Source organism: Lissotriton helveticus, chromosome 11, assembly GCF_964261635.1.
Source record: "Lissotriton helveticus chromosome 11, aLisHel1.1, whole genome shotgun sequence".
NCBI lineage: Eukaryota > Metazoa > Chordata > Amphibia > Caudata > Salamandridae > Lissotriton > Lissotriton helveticus.
Window position 1 is genome coordinate 911,608,171 of NC_136072.1, and position 17,473 is coordinate 911,625,643.

Sequence of the window (17,473 nt, forward strand, 5' to 3'; positions counted from 1 at the left end):
GGGCCATGAGGACCGGGGGAGGGGAATAAAATGGACAGAGGGTGGGGTTGAAAATGTGAGGGGTGAAAATGGATGACAGGGGGCTAGGGGTGAAAACAGACAGGGGTGGGAGTTAAAATGGACCGTGGGGTGGGTGGAGGGGGGGGGCGGAGACAATACAGTGCCATGCACTCTTATAGAGCCAAAACTAGAAAAAAAGTACCTTCAGACGAGCACATCCACTGGAAGGACACTGACCACTAACAGGAAGCTGTGCTTGGTCCATGCTCCACTACAGGGACAGAAGCCTGGAGGAGACTGCAAGAGAAAGTAAGCAGGAGGCTTGACTAGTAAGACCCAAGGAAATAAGAGTGAAGGGGAAGCCAACCAATGGTAAATATTGGTAAGTAATGGGCTGTCTCTAAACCCGTTTTAAGCTTTTTAAAAATATAACATTAGCTATCGCTGATGGCACATCTGCATTGCTGGCGAAACCTAAAAAGGAAAGAAAGGACAGAGGCAGAATCCAGCCACATCCCTGACAAATTCTAGAGGGTTGGCAATTGGAAGACTAATGAGAAAAGCTCTAAACCTATTGATCTAGTGTCAATCTTCATCGTGTTAGACTCACAGATTATAAACTCTTACAAGTATTTGTTTGCCTAATGGTTTCACATGCTGGTGTAGTTCAACTTTTTTCCTAGTCTTCCAATAGCTGATAATTTTATTACAGATCCTGTTGATAAATTAGGCCCTTATGTACAAAATATTTTAACTGTCGCAAACACTAAAATTCACTGAAACAGAGGGTTTGCGACCACTAAAAATCATTTTTGTGTTTACTAAACACAGTTACTGATTTGGAAAAGAGTTGCCTAATCAGTAAATTGATTTAAAAATGGTTTACGAACGGTTATTTGGAAGGGGTGTGTTGTTGGTGTCTCTTCCAAATTGCGTTTAGTAACCTGATATAACAATGGTTTGCGACTGTAATTCTGGTTGCAAACCATACATCAGTTAATGACTCCCAATAAGGGCTGGTAACTGATTCACAAAGTAGTTGGGGTCCTCTATGGCAAATGCTAAATTTCCTGGATAAATGTAATACACTGAACAATTATAAAATAGTGCTTCAATAACTGGGCGTGATCTTGCCTCGCCACTTCTCAATGAATATCCGATGATTCAGGGATCTAAGCTAGATAGTACCCAACATATCGCACTGTCAAAGTCAAAAAGAATTTGTTTAGTTACTTAAAATAATAACATTGCAATCTGTGTTCATTTATCAAGTTCTACCAAAAGTTAGAAAATTCCCTTCAAGATAAGTAAGACAGCTGCAGCACTTGACTGAATACATTATTTAATACTGATAAAGCCAATTTTTCCGGTGACGGTTTGGCTGATGACAAAGACTCAAATTACGAGTTAATGTTTCATTTTTAAACCCATAGTGGAACTTTTCAATTGCGAAGCAAATCAATGTATATTACGGCTGCCCGAGGCCACCACCGGTGGCCACTCAGGAGGGCAGCCCTCTCGTTACAGAGGGCTTCCCCCGCCCCCCTCTCACCTTACTCCTCCCCTGGGCAGGAGGAGTCCCGAAAGGAGCATGGGGGCTGTGATGTCACGTCCGGTGCAGCAGGCAGGGCAAGGGATACTTAAGTCCCCCTCGCCATTTTACCTGCCTCTTTGCTGCACCGGACACGTCGTGGTGGCCTCGTGGGGACACACAATCTCCCTCCTGACCGCTCACACTGTGTGTCGGCATGGGTGGGACAGTAAGAACTTATTAATGTTTATTTTTTCGTTGCAGGCGGAGTTATAGGGCGATCTGGAAGCAGAGAGGTGCAGAAGTGTACCTCAGCGGGCACATAGGGGTGCCAGAGCCTAACACCAGGGGCCTCAGGGGAGGTTCCTGGAACCTGTGTCGGCACCCCAGTAGTCCTTCGGGCGGTTGTGGGCCTGTGCAACTGGGGGCTTGCCCAGCTACGCGCCGCCCGTAAGGGGCGTGAGTATAATCAGTACCAGAATGGGCAGCATTTAGGTGGTTCACCACGGTGCTGCCTGGCTCATCATGCGGGCAGGTGGCGAGAATGCGGCCTGCCCTTGGATCGCCCGTAAGCCAACCCACTATGATTACATAACGTTGTATGTAATAAACCTGCAGCAGCTTTTCCCAACTAACACTGGTGTCTAGTGTGTTATTTGCCGGATGCATGCATGCATGTGTTGTGGGGTGGGGGCTGGTTGCCCTGATGTTACTATTCCCATACCCAATTTAATCAGGGCAAATTATTTCCTATAAAAGCCGGGTAGCGGCTCACTACGGAAAGTCTGGCTTTTGTTGCATTTACATAGTGAGAATGTGTCCTTTTAGCAACAGTGACTAGCTTTGACATAAGGAAAGTTTCTTTACTTCTTGATTAAGTTAATTGAAGGTCTGGTCTGGTGGTCATTCCAAAACGTATCCCAACTCAGATAGTGGAGTGAATTTTCTAAAAAGCAAGCCCCTGGGGTCAGTCACGCTTTCTGATTGATGCAGGGCTCACAACACCACTGTCCAACTTGGTAAACACCCAAAATATTGAGTTTTAAATATTGAGAGGACACAATATCGAATCAAAAATATCGAGAGGACAGAATATTGAATTCCCAAAATTAAGGGGTAGATTAGGATCGCGGTTTTCCCGCATCCTCCGGGCCGGCGGAAGCCACCGCCGGCCCGGAGGATGCGGGAAAACCGCTGCGGAGCCTCAAAAGACCCACCGCCATATTAGGATGGCGGTGGGTCTTGAAATCTGTCCGCAGCTTTTCTGCCGCGTTCGCCTTCCGACCGCGGCGGAAAAGCTCTAACATGGCTGGCGGTGTTTATCAGACACCGCCAGCCATATTAGGATGGAGCAATTCATATGCTTTTCCACAGCGACTTTTCCGCTGTGGAAAAGCGTACGGACATTCACTTCGGGGGCCCATGGGGGGTACCTCATGGGGGGGTGCACATGGGGGGTACCTATGGTACCCGTCTGCATTTGCGTGCACAAAGCTGCAGGCACCGCACGGTGCCTGCCGCTTTGTGCACGCAAATGCGATGCATGGATTTTTAACATTGCGGCGGGTGCAGCTTGAAGCTGCACCCGCCGCAATGTTAAAGATAGAGGATGTGACCGCCACCCTGGCGGTCACATCCTAATCTGCACGGAGGGAACGCCGCAGCCCATGCGGACGTTCCCTCCTCCTCCTACCCCATAGTTGTGTATAATATCGAATTTGAGGTAAGAAATATAGTTTTCCATAATATCGAATTTAGAAATATCATTTTCTATAATATCGGAAAAAAATGTAGTGTTATGTATGCTAGTATATGTGTTAAAATTATATATTATATTTGTAATGTATGTTTTAATTTTTTTAAAGTTATTTATTTTATGTTACATATATTTTTGCGTATTTTACTTCTTTAGTGGGTTGTGGGTTTGTAGGGGAATAGGGTGGGAAGTAATTTAATTATAATCTACTTTTTAATATTTATTTAGAATTAATCATATGTAAATTTTTGTGTAATTTAATTCCGTAGCAGGTTGTGGGTTTATAGGGGAATACGGTGGGAAGTAATTTAATTTAAATGAATTAATAATTTTTTTTATTTAATAATTTAATATTGAATAATTTATATGGTTAATTATGTTAATTAATTACTTTTAATTAATTTCTAATTGATTAATAACACATAATAATTCATTTTAATTATGTTAATTGTGTTAAAAAGTATTAATTAGTAATTCATTGGATATTAATTATTAATAATTAATTTGTTAGTATGTTGATTGTGTAAAAAAATAGGAGCAGGTTGAGCATTGATAAGGAGAGTAGGCTGCGAAGTAATTTAATTTTAAATCAAATTTGTTTTCTTTATAATGTTTATTAAAAGTTATTTTATAGTGTTAAATGTGTGAATTAATTTAGATATGGTGGTTTTATTTTTATTGTTAATTGTCATTAGCTAATTAATTGCTAATTAACTATGTTAATTGATTAATATTTTACAATATTGGAGGTGACGTTTGCAGAGGAAAATGATGGGAGGTAAATACATTTTTATTAATTAATTAATTGTTAATTAATTTTAATTATATTGCAGGATTGGGTATACTAAGTTATTCCTCTATGCTATCCAACACTTTCTCTACTGTTACACTCTCTGGATTCGGAATAGTAATTTTTACCCACCCGCTATCCAACACTTTCCCTACTGTTCCACTCACTGGAGTGGGAATAGTAATTTTTACCCACCCGCTATCCAACACTTTCCCTACTGTTCCACTCACTAGAGTGGGAGTAGTAATTTTTACACCCCCGCTATCCACACTTTTCCTACTGTTCCACTCAATGGAGTGGGAATAGTAATTTTTACTCTCCTGCTATCCAACACTTTCCCTACTGTTCCACTCGCTGGAGTCAGAATAGTAATTTTTACCCACCCGCTATCCGACACTTTCCCTACAGTTCCACTTGCTGTAGTGGGAATAGTAATTTTTACCTACCCGCTATCGAACACTGTCTCTACTGTTCCACTCACTGGAGTGGCAATAGTAATTTTTACATTCCCGCTATCCAACACTTTCCCTACTGTTTTACTCACTGCAGTGGGAATAGTAATTTTTACCTACCCGCTATCTAACACTTTCCCTACTGTTCCACTCACTGGAGTGGCAATAGTCATTTTTATTCTCCTGCTATTCAACACTTTCCGTACTGTTCCACTCACTGGAGTGGGAATAGTAATGTTTACACTCCCGCTATCCAACACTTTCCCTACTGTTTCACTCACTGGAGTGGGAATAGTAACTTTTACACTCCCGCTATCCAACACTTTCCCTACTGTTTCACTCACTGTAGTGGGAATAGTATTTTTTACTCTCCTGCTATCCAACACTTTCCCTACTGTTCCACTCACTGGAGTGGGAATAGTAATTTTTATTCTCCTGCTATCCAACACTTTCCGTACTGTTCCACTCACTGGAGTGGGAATAGTAATGTTTACACTCCCGCTATCCAACACTTTCCCTACTGTTATACTCACTGGAGTCAGAATAGTAATTTTAACCCACCCGCTATACAACACTTTCCCTACTATTCTACTCACTGGAGTGGGAATAGTAATTTTATGCAACGTTTTCACTATTTTTATATTTAATGTAGTGTAAAATAATATTTAAAAAAAGGTTATTTTAATATTTCCTTTTATTATATCTGAATTATTTTTATATTTATATTATATGTTTATTTTTATATATATATAATTATATTATAAATTATGTCTAACATTTTAAAATTAAAAATAAATAATTATCTTTTAATATTAACTTTGTCATACTCATCTAGCAATTTACGGTTCTGTACCTCAGTACTTTGCCTTTATTGTTATTTTCAATCAGTCTTCCTCTTGCCTATGCTCGTCCTCTCTGAATTTTCTTAAACTGAGCAATTCAGCAACCCACATGCTGACAGATATGCACACTCCATTGAACAGTGTTCCTGGAATATGGACCACCATTTCAGCAGTCAGCAATCAGCAGATCCTAACAAAAGATCAAGCGTGAAAGAGTTTAATGTATGTAGGACAATGCTAGATTGTTTCAAATGGTCGACAGAAAGATAAACAGGCTTTTATCCCCTATCTGGGAGGTTAAAGAAGAAAGACTTCTCTGAGCAAGAACAATGTAGTCCTGTAATTTCCTTGTTGAATACTCTAGTGTATTGGCTGCTTACTGGATCGAGTTGTGGTGCATACAATTTTACAGTAGATAATATGTGTTGAGAAGAAAAAACAAAGATGTTTTCAAGTTAAATATTTACTATCTGACACTCATAAACACCATCAACAAATTTAAAGATGCAAATAGAATCTACTTTTTCAAATTGAGTACATTGTATATCTGAAGACATGTACAAAACTCAATTTATTCCAGTAGGAACCTTTTGTATCTAGTCAACTGGAACTTCCCTCAGAGTTAACACAACTGTCAGATGAGTTTCCATACACAGAATTTCCTCTATATGTGTTTATCTATGGGGCTTGTGGGTTGTTGAAGCAGAAAAATCATTCTAATTTTCTAGGCTCTTCAAATCATTAAGAGATCCACCAAGATGCGTTGATGTTCTGGTTCTTATTGGTACATCAGTGTAATTGCCTTTCATAAAAAAGGACTTATTCAAATAAAACTGCTGACATAGTGGATTAGGAAATAAAGGTTTTGAAAAGATTTATTATGTATGGCTGGCGTAGTGGTATACCACAACGGAAACTTGTGTGTGTAGATGCAGGAGTGGAACCTCACACACATGCGGTCTTTCAGTTACTCCTGAAACTAGGAACAGGCTCTTGCCTAGTCTTGTGGTTCTAGAAGGCTCTAAATGGGCTGGTTAGGAAATCTTTGGACTCCCTTTGTGCTCGCCGGACTGCTGACTTGGGCCGGTACATGACTGACACTGAATGGGGGAAGGTGATTTCATATACCCTGAAAGTTTCTTGCAACACTCATCTTAAATACATACAATTCAATTACACTCACAGGACGTACCTTAATCTGCATAGGATTCAGACTATCTATGGTGGGAGTCTAGAGGGTGCCCTCACTGCACGACACTGGAGGCTGAATTTGGTCACATGACTTAAGTTTGCCCTGGGCTCGCAGGATTCCATAGGGAGGTCATTTGGGTCTTACTACGACCCTGTCTAGATCACTCGCTAATACGCCTGCAATTTGTTTACTGGGCCGGGCCTCAAGAAGGTAGGGAACAGATTTGTGAATTTGGCCGGGACTCTAGCCAAGTGATGAGTAGTCATGGACTGGACATCACCCAGGGGACCTAATGTGGAAAGATGGGTGACTGATGTCATGCGCTGGACACGGGCGGAGGAAAAGGCACTACAGAGGAAGAACGCAAAGGGTGTCCGTCACAGAACTATTGAATTATTGAACTGCTCTGGAGGGAAGTGGTTGATGAATGGGATATCCCCTTGGACTGCAGTTGACCTTGAGTAGGGGAACACCATGGGGCCAAGTCCTGGTTAAGAAAATGAGCAGCACCCTGCTAGGCATAGGCAGAATGGATTGCCCTTCCCTGGCCCTCTTCACCCCCCCCCCACCCCCACCCCCCTCCTTCTCAGCAACTGATGCTTTTCACACATTCTGTGACAAGTCTTAAGCAAGCATTGACACGGTTATAGCTTGTATTTTAAATGTGTATTATTATTATCTTATGGCATCTAGTCCTCCTGAAAGTGCGACCATAACCCCATCACTGTCTGTACAGTATGGGCTAATGATTGTAGATCCAGGATACTTATTCAGTGTTTGTGCTGTATTGTTGTAATATTTGAATTGCCAGTAAAAAAAAAGTGTAAATGAACAGAGAAATCGTGTGTTCCACCTGGTCAATGAAGGAGCTTTGTGAATATGTGGTGAAAATGTAACACATTGTTCAATTGTGTTTTGTATCAAAACATCTGTAAATGTCTTTCTTATTCTTTTTTAGCTGATCCCAACACTCTTTTTCGATCAAATTCTCTGGCCTCAAAATCCATGGAGCAGTTCATGAAGGTAAGTTTGGGGTCCTCGTCCAGCAAAAGGGTGCAGGCTTGGTGTAATAGGATTGCTTGCACTTACGATGCATATTCTGTGGTTTAGAGGACTGTATTATCTATAGCATTTGTCCACTAGGAGATCTGTATATTTTGATGTGTGTAATATCTTTTTGATTCCATATAACAGAGTCCAAAAAAGCAAAGTGCAAAAAATAGTAGAAGAACTAAGATTGTGATAAATATGTATGTGTATGTTAAATAAAAAAGGTTGAAGTATAAACAGTTAATCTTTTCTCACATGTGTTAAATTAGGCTTACATTGACCTATTACTCCTGCCTTAACCCTAACTCTTTTTTCCCTACACACCTCATTGTCTGGGCCATGTTACAGGGAGAGTCCTCCATGCTAACATTCCACCTACTGTGCCACCTTCTTGTCACTTTTACTTCCTGTTTACCCCGCCATAGAGATAGAATGCTGGAGCAAATCTCATTGTTGGGTTATCCTCTAGTTTTAGCACTTCCTCTAAAAATTGCCAACCAAATCTGAATCAGGTAAGCCATCTACTAGTTGGTTTTGAATGTACTAATGATTGCAGGCTTCATGTGTGAGGAGCATCTGTGTCAGTTGAGGATAGTGGGCTTAGCATGGGAAGTGGGCTCTGTGAGAAATTAGATTATTAATTGTGATGGGTGACCACCCACCACGAGGAATAATCACAACCATGTCATAGTAAACCCTTAATGGCACTAAATTAACCTGAGCTCAACACCCTGGTAGTTATGGCATATAGCAGACTGATTTAATTTAGGGCAATCTGCAAAGTATTTATGCAGTACCAAAACCATAGGAAAATTAAAATGCAAAAGAATAAAAATCCCAAACTAATTGCAAAAATAGAGTATATTGTAATAACAGAGATATGCATTTTGAAAGTTTTAAGTAGGAATAGCGTAAAGAAGCACACAGTGCCAATGATAGTCAATGGTCATGGTGACCAGGACCTAGGTGCAATTTGAGTCTAGCTGCAATGGAATGCGGGTCAGATACACCAACCAGGTATGTCTTGGTCAAAGATGTTTCCTTCTGAATTAGTCCCATATGTACCAATCCACCACAGGAGAACACTTCTGAAGACTCACAGGACCTCAAGGAGGCACGTAGAAACTCACAGGGTGTCATGCAGAGGCTGACAGCAGGGTCTGGTCCAGGTCCAGTAGCCACTGGTCATCTGGGTACTTGCAGGAATGACCTATTGTAGCTTGTTGTATCCCTATAGCTTGAAGAGAAAGTCAGCCTTATGAACCTTAGAGTCCACTTCTGTGATCAGGGATCAAGAGGGAGCAGATCCAATTTTTCTGGCTCCTCTCAGGTTCAGACAGTAGGTCAGTCATAAAACTTTATTCAGATTTACATATAAATCCATAAAATCAAATCAAAAGGAAGTCAACTATTACTCACATTACAAAACCACAGATGTAAATTTTAGTGAAACCATTAGCAGTACATGAGATTATAAAAGTTATAAAAATACTTCGGATAGGAACAATTAAAAATGTAAGAGCCAGATAAAATTTTGTACAAGAGTGCAAAGTACAAACAAGCAAAATAGATTATTCAGTCAAAATGATGGTCCTCTTATGTTAATTTGCACCACTAGTCCGCTATTTACATAAATGATTTGGTTCTAATAGTGGGAAATGAGTGGCACAAACATAACAGATAGTTAGTCTAGCTAGTCTCATTCACAAGATACATTATAACGATATGGATATGTACTTTGGTTTTCTACATAGAACAGATAGACCTGCCACAGTGAAAAATAGCTCTTGAGTGCTAGTTACTATAATGACATGTTAACATTAAATTTCTACATGATCTAATTTTAAATACCATGTGCCCTGCCTTGTGAGCTAAAAGACCTACATCGGGGGTGACTTATTAATATTTAAAGGGGAGGTTTTGACCTGTCAAAGGGATTTAATTGGACATGTCCAATTGCAGTTTTTACACTGTTACAGTCGGGCTACAATGGTAGGCCTGAAGCCATGTTTGTACTCCACTGTAGTGGATCGCATATTAGGTGCTGCATTCCACTATTAGGACTTTAACTTCCAGGCCCTGTGTACATCTTGTACCATATACTAGAGTCTTATAGGTACGTTCAATATACCAATTAGCAATATGCCTATTCAACCATGTTTCAAGGGGGAGCACAAGCACTTTAATACATGTAAGGAGGAGTAAAGTGCACTAAATTCTAAAACCATAAAAAAAATAGGGACCAAGAAGAGGCAAAAATATCCAGGGTGACCATAGAGACAAGGCAGATTTCCTACTTGCTCTATCTGATGATGGTTGCAAGACTGGTGAGTGAGGAGGACCTTTATACGCTGGTACAAACTTGGTATTTGATGAGTTTCTGTTTTCTCTGCTGGCCACAAGCTTGGTATGTGAGCAACTGCTGTATCTGCCGAAGTTTATTTATTTATTTATTTATTTATTACATTTGTAAAGCGCTCTATCACCGGACGGCATCCTGGCGCTGAGAAACTCAAAGTGCACGGCAGAAAACAGAGAACAAGGAGGTACAGGCAACTAGTAAAGGGCAGTGCAACAACTAAACTTTGGGGAATAACAGAGTTTTTAACCGTTTTCCAAAAGGCAAAAGCTCACTAATATGTCTTACTTCCAGAGGCAGTCCATTCCACAGTTTAGCCACAGCGACCGTGAAAGTTCTGCCACCGGTTCTGGCTTTCCTAAACCTAGCTACCTTAACCAATCTAGCTGAAGCAGAACGAAGATTTCTGGCTGCGACATACCACTCAAACTTTCTCTGTAGCGCGATTGGGTCCATCCCATGCAGAGCTTTGAACACGAGATAGAGAGACTTGAACTTAATTCTCTGTCCCACCGGCAGCCAGTGGAGTTCTGCAAGGGCCCTGGAGGACGAATACCACCTCGGCCATCCCAGAGCAAGTTTAGCTGCGGTGGACTGGATTCTCGACAGTCTGTCCACCAGGGACTTAGGAGATTCAAGCAAAAGGGCGTTACAGTAGTCCAGTCTGCTCAAGACTGTACTCTGTACAACAAGTGCCCTCACTTGAGTGGTAATAAAGGAAGAACTTTGCGTAGCGATCTAGTGATTGCCAAGCAACTTCCCACCGTTTTAGTGACTTGGGCTTCCATGGTTAACTTGTTGTTGAACATAATGCCCAAATTGCGAACCTTCTCCACTGGTCTCACTGCAATTGACATTTCACTAGGCCAGAAGTTACTAGGCAGCACTGAGGGAATTCTATCAACAGGGCAGAAAAGAATCTCCGTCTTACCGGCATTGAATTGTAATGAGTTAACTTTCAGCCATTGGGCCGTGTTACGCAGACAACAATGAAACTCTTCAATAGAGGTAGATTGCTCACCCTCCAATGAGAGGATGAGCTGCGTGTCGTCGGCATAGTTTGTGATGTTGATCCTATGCACTTTAACGACCGCAATCAAAGATTTCATATAAATATTGAAGAGTATCGGGCTGATAGCCAAGCCCTGAGGTACCCCATGAGTGATGTTAATCTGTTCAGACCGGTAAGGAGGAAGGGATACAGCCTGCGTCTGATCTGTAAGAAAGAAGTGGAGCCATTGCAAGGCGCGACCCGTCAGCCCCACCTTCTCCAGCCTGCTCAGGAGAGTTCCGTGGTTGACCGCGTCGAACGCGGCAGAGAGGTCAAGCAGAATAAGAACCACTGCCTGACTCCTGTCTGCCCGCGAACGAAGTTCATCCATCACGGTAACCAGTGCCGATTCTGTACCATTGGCCGGCCCGGAAGCCAAACTGAACCTCATCCAGCAATCTATGCCGCTCCAGATAGTCGAAGAGGGTCCTACTAACCACCTTCTCCGTGATCTTAGCCGGGAAGGGAAGAAGGGAGATTGGGCTGTAATTTTTGGGACATTCTGGATCCAGAGAGGCCTTTTTAAGCTGGGGGGTTACCAAAGCCTGTTTCCACTGCAACGGCACTACACCGCTGTCAAGCGACTGATTACAAATTTGCTTAAGCATAGGAAACAGCTCAGACTCAAAGACCTTCCAGATTTTAGAAGGAACAGGATCTATAGGGGAACCAGATGAAATGCCCTTTGCTATTTTACAGAATTCCTCCATGGTCAAAGGCCCGAACCCGGTTAAGACATTATCAGTATTGGTATCAAAGAGGTCAATACAAGTGTTCTTTACCTCTTTGTCCATATTACCATATTACCGTTATCCACAAAATCAGAGTTGACAAACCTCGGATGCTCCTTCCCCTCCCCTAGCTCATGAATAATAGCTTTGATCTTAAGGTGAAAAAAATTGGCTAGGTTGTTACCTAGGTCCTAGGTCCGCGCCTGGACCGCGCCCAGCGCCAGGACCCCTGGCCCCCACCGACGGAAGCCGACCCGACGAACCTACAGCGCCGCCAACCTCATCGCACTCAACACCGGCCACATCCCAGGATGTCACCGAGCCGCCCCGAAGCACACCCACGGACCCTTCAGCTGCCTCGCCTGCAAGTTCACCTGCATCCGGACCTTCCCTGCACCCGCCAAGCCGAACTCCAGCAGCACCCACCTCAAGTGCATCCTGCTCAACACCCGCTCCGTCCACAGACACGCCGTAGAACTCTGGAACCTGCTCGACACCACCGCCCCCGACGTTGCCTTCATCACCGAGACCTGGATGAACGCCTCCTCAGCCCCAGACATCGCCATCGCCATCCCAGAGGGCTACAAGATCACCCGGAGGGACCGCGACAACCAGACCGGAGGAGGCATCGCCATCATCCACAGAGACACCATCCGCATCACTACCAACACCGATGACACCCTCACCACCGCTGAACACCTGCACTTCCAGATCCACACCAACCCAAAGACCACCCTCAGAGGCACCCTGATCTACCGACCCCCGGGACCACGCACACGATTCAGCGAGGACATCGCCGACTTCGTCAGCCCGCACGCTCTCCCCTCCGCCGACTACATCCTCCTGGGGGACCTCAACTTCCACCTGGAGAACAACAACGACCGCAACACCATCACCCTGCTCGACAACCTCGACAACCTCGGACTCAAGCAACTGGTGACCACCCCCACCCACCTCGCCGGACACACACTCGACGCCGTCTTCTCATCCAGCAAAGACGTCACCTTCAGCCACGCAACAGGACTCCACTGGACGGACCACAGCTGCGTCCACTTCACCTTCAGAAGAACGACGATCCACCACCTCCAGCAACAGGTTGCTCGAAGAAGCTGGAACAAGATCACAGCCGACCAGCTCACCGCCTCTCTGAGCCAGCACCCACCCGCCAACTCAGCGAACCCCAGCCAGGCCGCCGACAACCTCACGAAATGGATCAACGACTGCGCGGACGAACTCGCCCCTCTGAGAACCCCACCCAGCAGATCCTGCAGCAGAAAAACACCATGGTTCACCGACGAACTCAAGTGCTCCAAGAAGAACTGTCGAGCCCTCGAGAAAGCCTGGAGAAGGGAACCAACGACGGACAACATGACCACCCTCAAGCTCGCCACCCGGAAACACCACCAACTGATCCGCGCCACCAAGAAAAATGCATACAAGGACCGGCTGGACAACAACGCACACAACTGCAAGGAACTCTTCAACATCGTGAAAGAGCTCTCCAACCCCAACGCCGGAAACAACGACATCACCCCGTCGCAAGACCTCTGCAACTCCCTCGCGTCCTACTTCCACAACAAGATCACGGACATACACAACAGCTTCAACAACCAACCAACGCAAGCCACAACCGCAACGACGCCACCCACCACCACCCTCCGCACCTGGACCCCGATCAGCACCGAAGACACCATCCGCACCATGAACTCCATCCATCCCGGATCTCCGACTGACCCCTGCCCTCACCACGTCTTCAACAAAGCCGACGCTGTCCTCGCACCCCACCTGCGGGACATCATCAACACCTCCTTCGACTCCGCCACCTTCCCTGAGAGCTGGAAGCACGCCGAACTCAGCGCTCTCCTCAAGAAACCCACAGCAGACCCCACCGACCTCAAGAACTACCGTCCCATCTCGCTCCTCCCGTTCCCGGCCAAAGTCATCGAGAAGACCGTCAACAAACAGCTGGCCGCCTTCCTCGAGACGAATGGATCCCTCGACCCCTCACAGTCCGGCTTCCGGGCGAACCACAGCACCGAGACCGCCCTCATCGCTGCCACCGATGACATCCGAGCCCTGATGGACAACGGAGAAACAGCGGCCCTCATCCTCCTAGACCTCTCCGCGGCTTTCGACACTGTCTGCCATCGCACCCTGGTGCAGCGCCTCAGCAACGTCGGAATCCAGGAGAAAGCACTGGAATGGATCATCTCCTTCCTCGACGGAAGAACACAGAGAGTCCGCCTACCACCGTACAAGTCAGAGGCCACCAAAGCCATCTGCGGCGTCCCTCAAGGATCCTCACTGAGCCCCACCCTCTTCAACGTCTACATGAGCCCCCTCGCGACCATCGCACGCCAACACAACCTCAACATCATCTCCTACGCTGACGACACCCAGCTGATCCTCTCCCTGACCAACGACCCCGCCACCGCCAGAGCCAACCTGCACGAAGGGATGAGAGACGTAGCCGAATGGATGACGACCAGCCGCCTGAAACTGAACTCGGACAAGACGGAGGTCCTCATCCTGGGCTCTTCACCCTCCGCCTGGGACGACTCCTGGTGGCCTCCCGCCCTGGGCACCGCACCCAAACCGACGGACCACGCACGCAACCTGGGCTTCATCCTGGACTCCTCCCTCTCCATGACCAGACAAGTCAACGCCGTCTCCTCGTCATGCTTCAACATCCTGCGCATGCTACGTAAGATCTTCCGGTGGATCCCCACCGAGACGAGGAAGACGGTCACCCAAGCCCTCGTCACCAGCCGACTGGACTACGGCAACGCCCTCTACGCCGGAACCACTGCCAAACTCCAGAAGAGACTCCAGCGGATCCAGAACGCCTCGGCGAGACTCATCCTCGACATCCCCCGACGCAGCCACATCTCCGGACACCTGAGAGATCTGCACTGGCTCCCGGTCAACAAGAGAATCACCTTCCGGCTCCTCACCCACGCGCACAAAGCCCTACACGACCAAGGCCCGAGCTACCTCAACAACCGGATCAACTTCTACACTCCCAAGCGCCTCCTCAGATCAACCAACCACGCCCTCGCCGCCGTCCCCCGCATCCGAAGAGCGACAACAGGAGGAAGATCCTTCTCCTACCTGGCCGCCAAGACCTGGAACTCACTTCCGACCAATCTGCGCCTGACCCAAGACCACCTCTCCTTCAGGAAGAAGCTCAAGACCTGGCTGTTCGAGCAGTAGCGGCCCCCCCCCCCTCCCAGCGCCTTGAGACCCTACGGGTGAGTAGTGCGCTCTACAAATAACCTGATTGATTGATTGATTGACATAGATCCTGGGAGGGAGGTATCTGCTTTTTTGTACATTCCGGGATGGTAAGATTCTTTAGAATGTTAAAAATGCTTTTAGAAGCATTAGGGGTATTTAGGATCATATTTGAAAAATATTCTGCCTTAACCCTGGATATCTCCTTTTTATAACATGTAATCTTGGATTTCCATATTTGTTTATCCAAGTCAGCGTAGTCCCTTCTCCATTTTTTCTCTGCCTGCCTGCAGTCCAATTTCATAGTTTTTAAAATGTCATTGAACCCCGGCTCCGACGGCCTACCTCTGGTTCTATGCATTTTCAACGGGGCCACCACATCCAAATCTGCCATGATCTTTTCGCAGAGAGCGGAATAGTTCTTGCCTACTGGATTGGTGGCTAAAAAGCAATTATCTACCACAAACAGAGGAACTAAGCCTCGCTTGCGTAAGAGCCCCTTCCAGTCACGACCAACATAATTCTTACTAACCCCACTCAAACGAGGGTTCTTTTTGGCCAGGTCCACTGTAAATTTAATTAAAAAATGGTCCGACCAAACCAAAGGTAAGAGTTCAGTGATAGTAAGAAGACGCTCTTCCGAGAAAATCAAATCGAGTATATGGCCTCCCTTGTGAGTTGCTTCAGTCACCTGCTGAAAAAGGTCAAGGCCCTCACACGACTGGAGAATATTAAGATAGCCTGAATTGAGGGGGCCATTCATCCAGAGGTTAAAATCCCCTAATATATTCACTCTCTGATGAACAGCAACCATGTTTGTGATGGTCTCTAAAAGTGACTGCTGTAGCAGACCTGTGCAAACCCCAGGGGGCCTATAACATATAATCCCTGTAAGTACGTGCGCATGGACATCTTTAATGGCAAACCCTAAGAGTTCCATTCCTTCACAGTCCTCGATATCGACGGTAACCAGGTCCCAGGAGTCCTTAAAAATAACCCGAATACCCCCCCCCCTCTCCCACTATGTCTTGGCTTGTGACAGAATTTGTAACCAGGAGGACAAGCCACACCCGAATCAACCTCACAGTCCGGGCGAGTCCAAGTATCTGTGAAAAACAAAATCTCCAGGCCATGGTGTTCCAGCAGTAGCTGAATTTCCACACCATGTTTAGGCAGAGATCTTACGTTCAGAAGCCCACATGGCAGCAGGTCTCTACATACAAAATCTGAGGTCGGGGTGGCTGTTGCCTGAAATCTAATGATCCCCATACCTTTGCCCTGCACCCCTAATTCACGTAGCTCGGCTCCACTGTACCTTATATTGGGCCCACCTGCTGCATCTCCAAGTATTCCAATGGGAGCGACAACATTACTGGCACTAGGCGCGTCCTTGGCGCGGACGGGTGCAGACGGGCTTGCCTTCGGCACGCCATCGGCGCGCCCGCTGTGCACATCCGCTGCACATACGTGCCATCATCAGTTCTTATGCCCCGCCAGGCTGGAAAAGCTGGAGCGCTAACTCCCGAGACAGCGGGTCCGCTTGCACTCAGGAGAACAGCAAAGGACTAAGCAACATATGAAAATATGAGCGTATGGGAAGAGGAAGGTCACCCCCAAAAACTGCCCAAAATACGTAAGTTAATATTTAAAACAAAAATAAAGATTCTACCTCTTACAGCAACTATAAAAACAGCATAGCCTAAAAGATTGCAAGACGGGCGAGAAAAGCCTCTAGTTACTCTAGCAATCGTCCGTAAACTTGTGAGCTTCAGTTAATGGAGCGCGTTCGCGCCATCGTCAGTTCTTATGCCCCGCCAGGCTGGAAAAGCTAGAGCGCTAACTCCCGAGACAGCGGGTCCACTCGCACGGACGGGCCCGCACTTAGGAGAACAGCAAAGGACTAAGCAACGTATGATAATAGGAGCGTATGGGAAGAGGAAGATCACCCCCAAAAACTGCCCAAAATACGTAAGTTAATATTTAAAACAAAAATAAAGATTCTACCTCTTACAGCAACTATAAAAACAGCATAGCCTAAAAGATTGCAAGACGGGCGAGAAAAGCCTCTAGTTACTCTAGCAATTGTCCGTAAACTTGTGAGCTTCAGTTATCGGCATGTATGCAAGCATGTTGTGCATGTTGGGCAAGGAGGTTATGTTATGTTATGTTATGTTATGTTATGTTAAATGGTTTTTTGTAGAGCGCACGGCTACTCAAAAAGAGTGTCCCGGCGCTTTTAATTGAAGAAGGCTGCAGTAAACTAACATAACACATTAAAAGAGAAAAAGACACCAAAGTAAAAAAAAAGACAGCACACAAAGAAGGCCTACGTATTGGCTTATGGGCTCAGTCATATTGTGTGGAGGGACTGTATCAGCTGGAGCTGGTGTGTTGGGCTTGGTATATGAGGAAGGTCTCTAATTGCTGCTAGGTGCAGGCTTAATGCCTAAAGAAGGTATGTAACTGCTAATGGTTACAGGCTTGG

At 45.5% G+C, this 17,473-nt stretch overlaps 1 protein-coding gene across 1 annotated transcript in view; it reads left to right on the top strand.

The window, feature by feature from the left end:
• Positions 1-17,473, top strand: part of RASAL1 (RAS protein activator like 1) — a 780,163-nt gene that overhangs the window by 596,349 nt on the left and 166,341 nt on the right. The window contains exon 11 of the mRNA XM_078667168.1: positions 7,522-7,586. Within this exon, the coding sequence (XP_078523294.1) occupies positions 7,522-7,586 (65 nt within the window). The remainder of the gene's footprint in view (positions 1-7,521; positions 7,587-17,473) is intronic.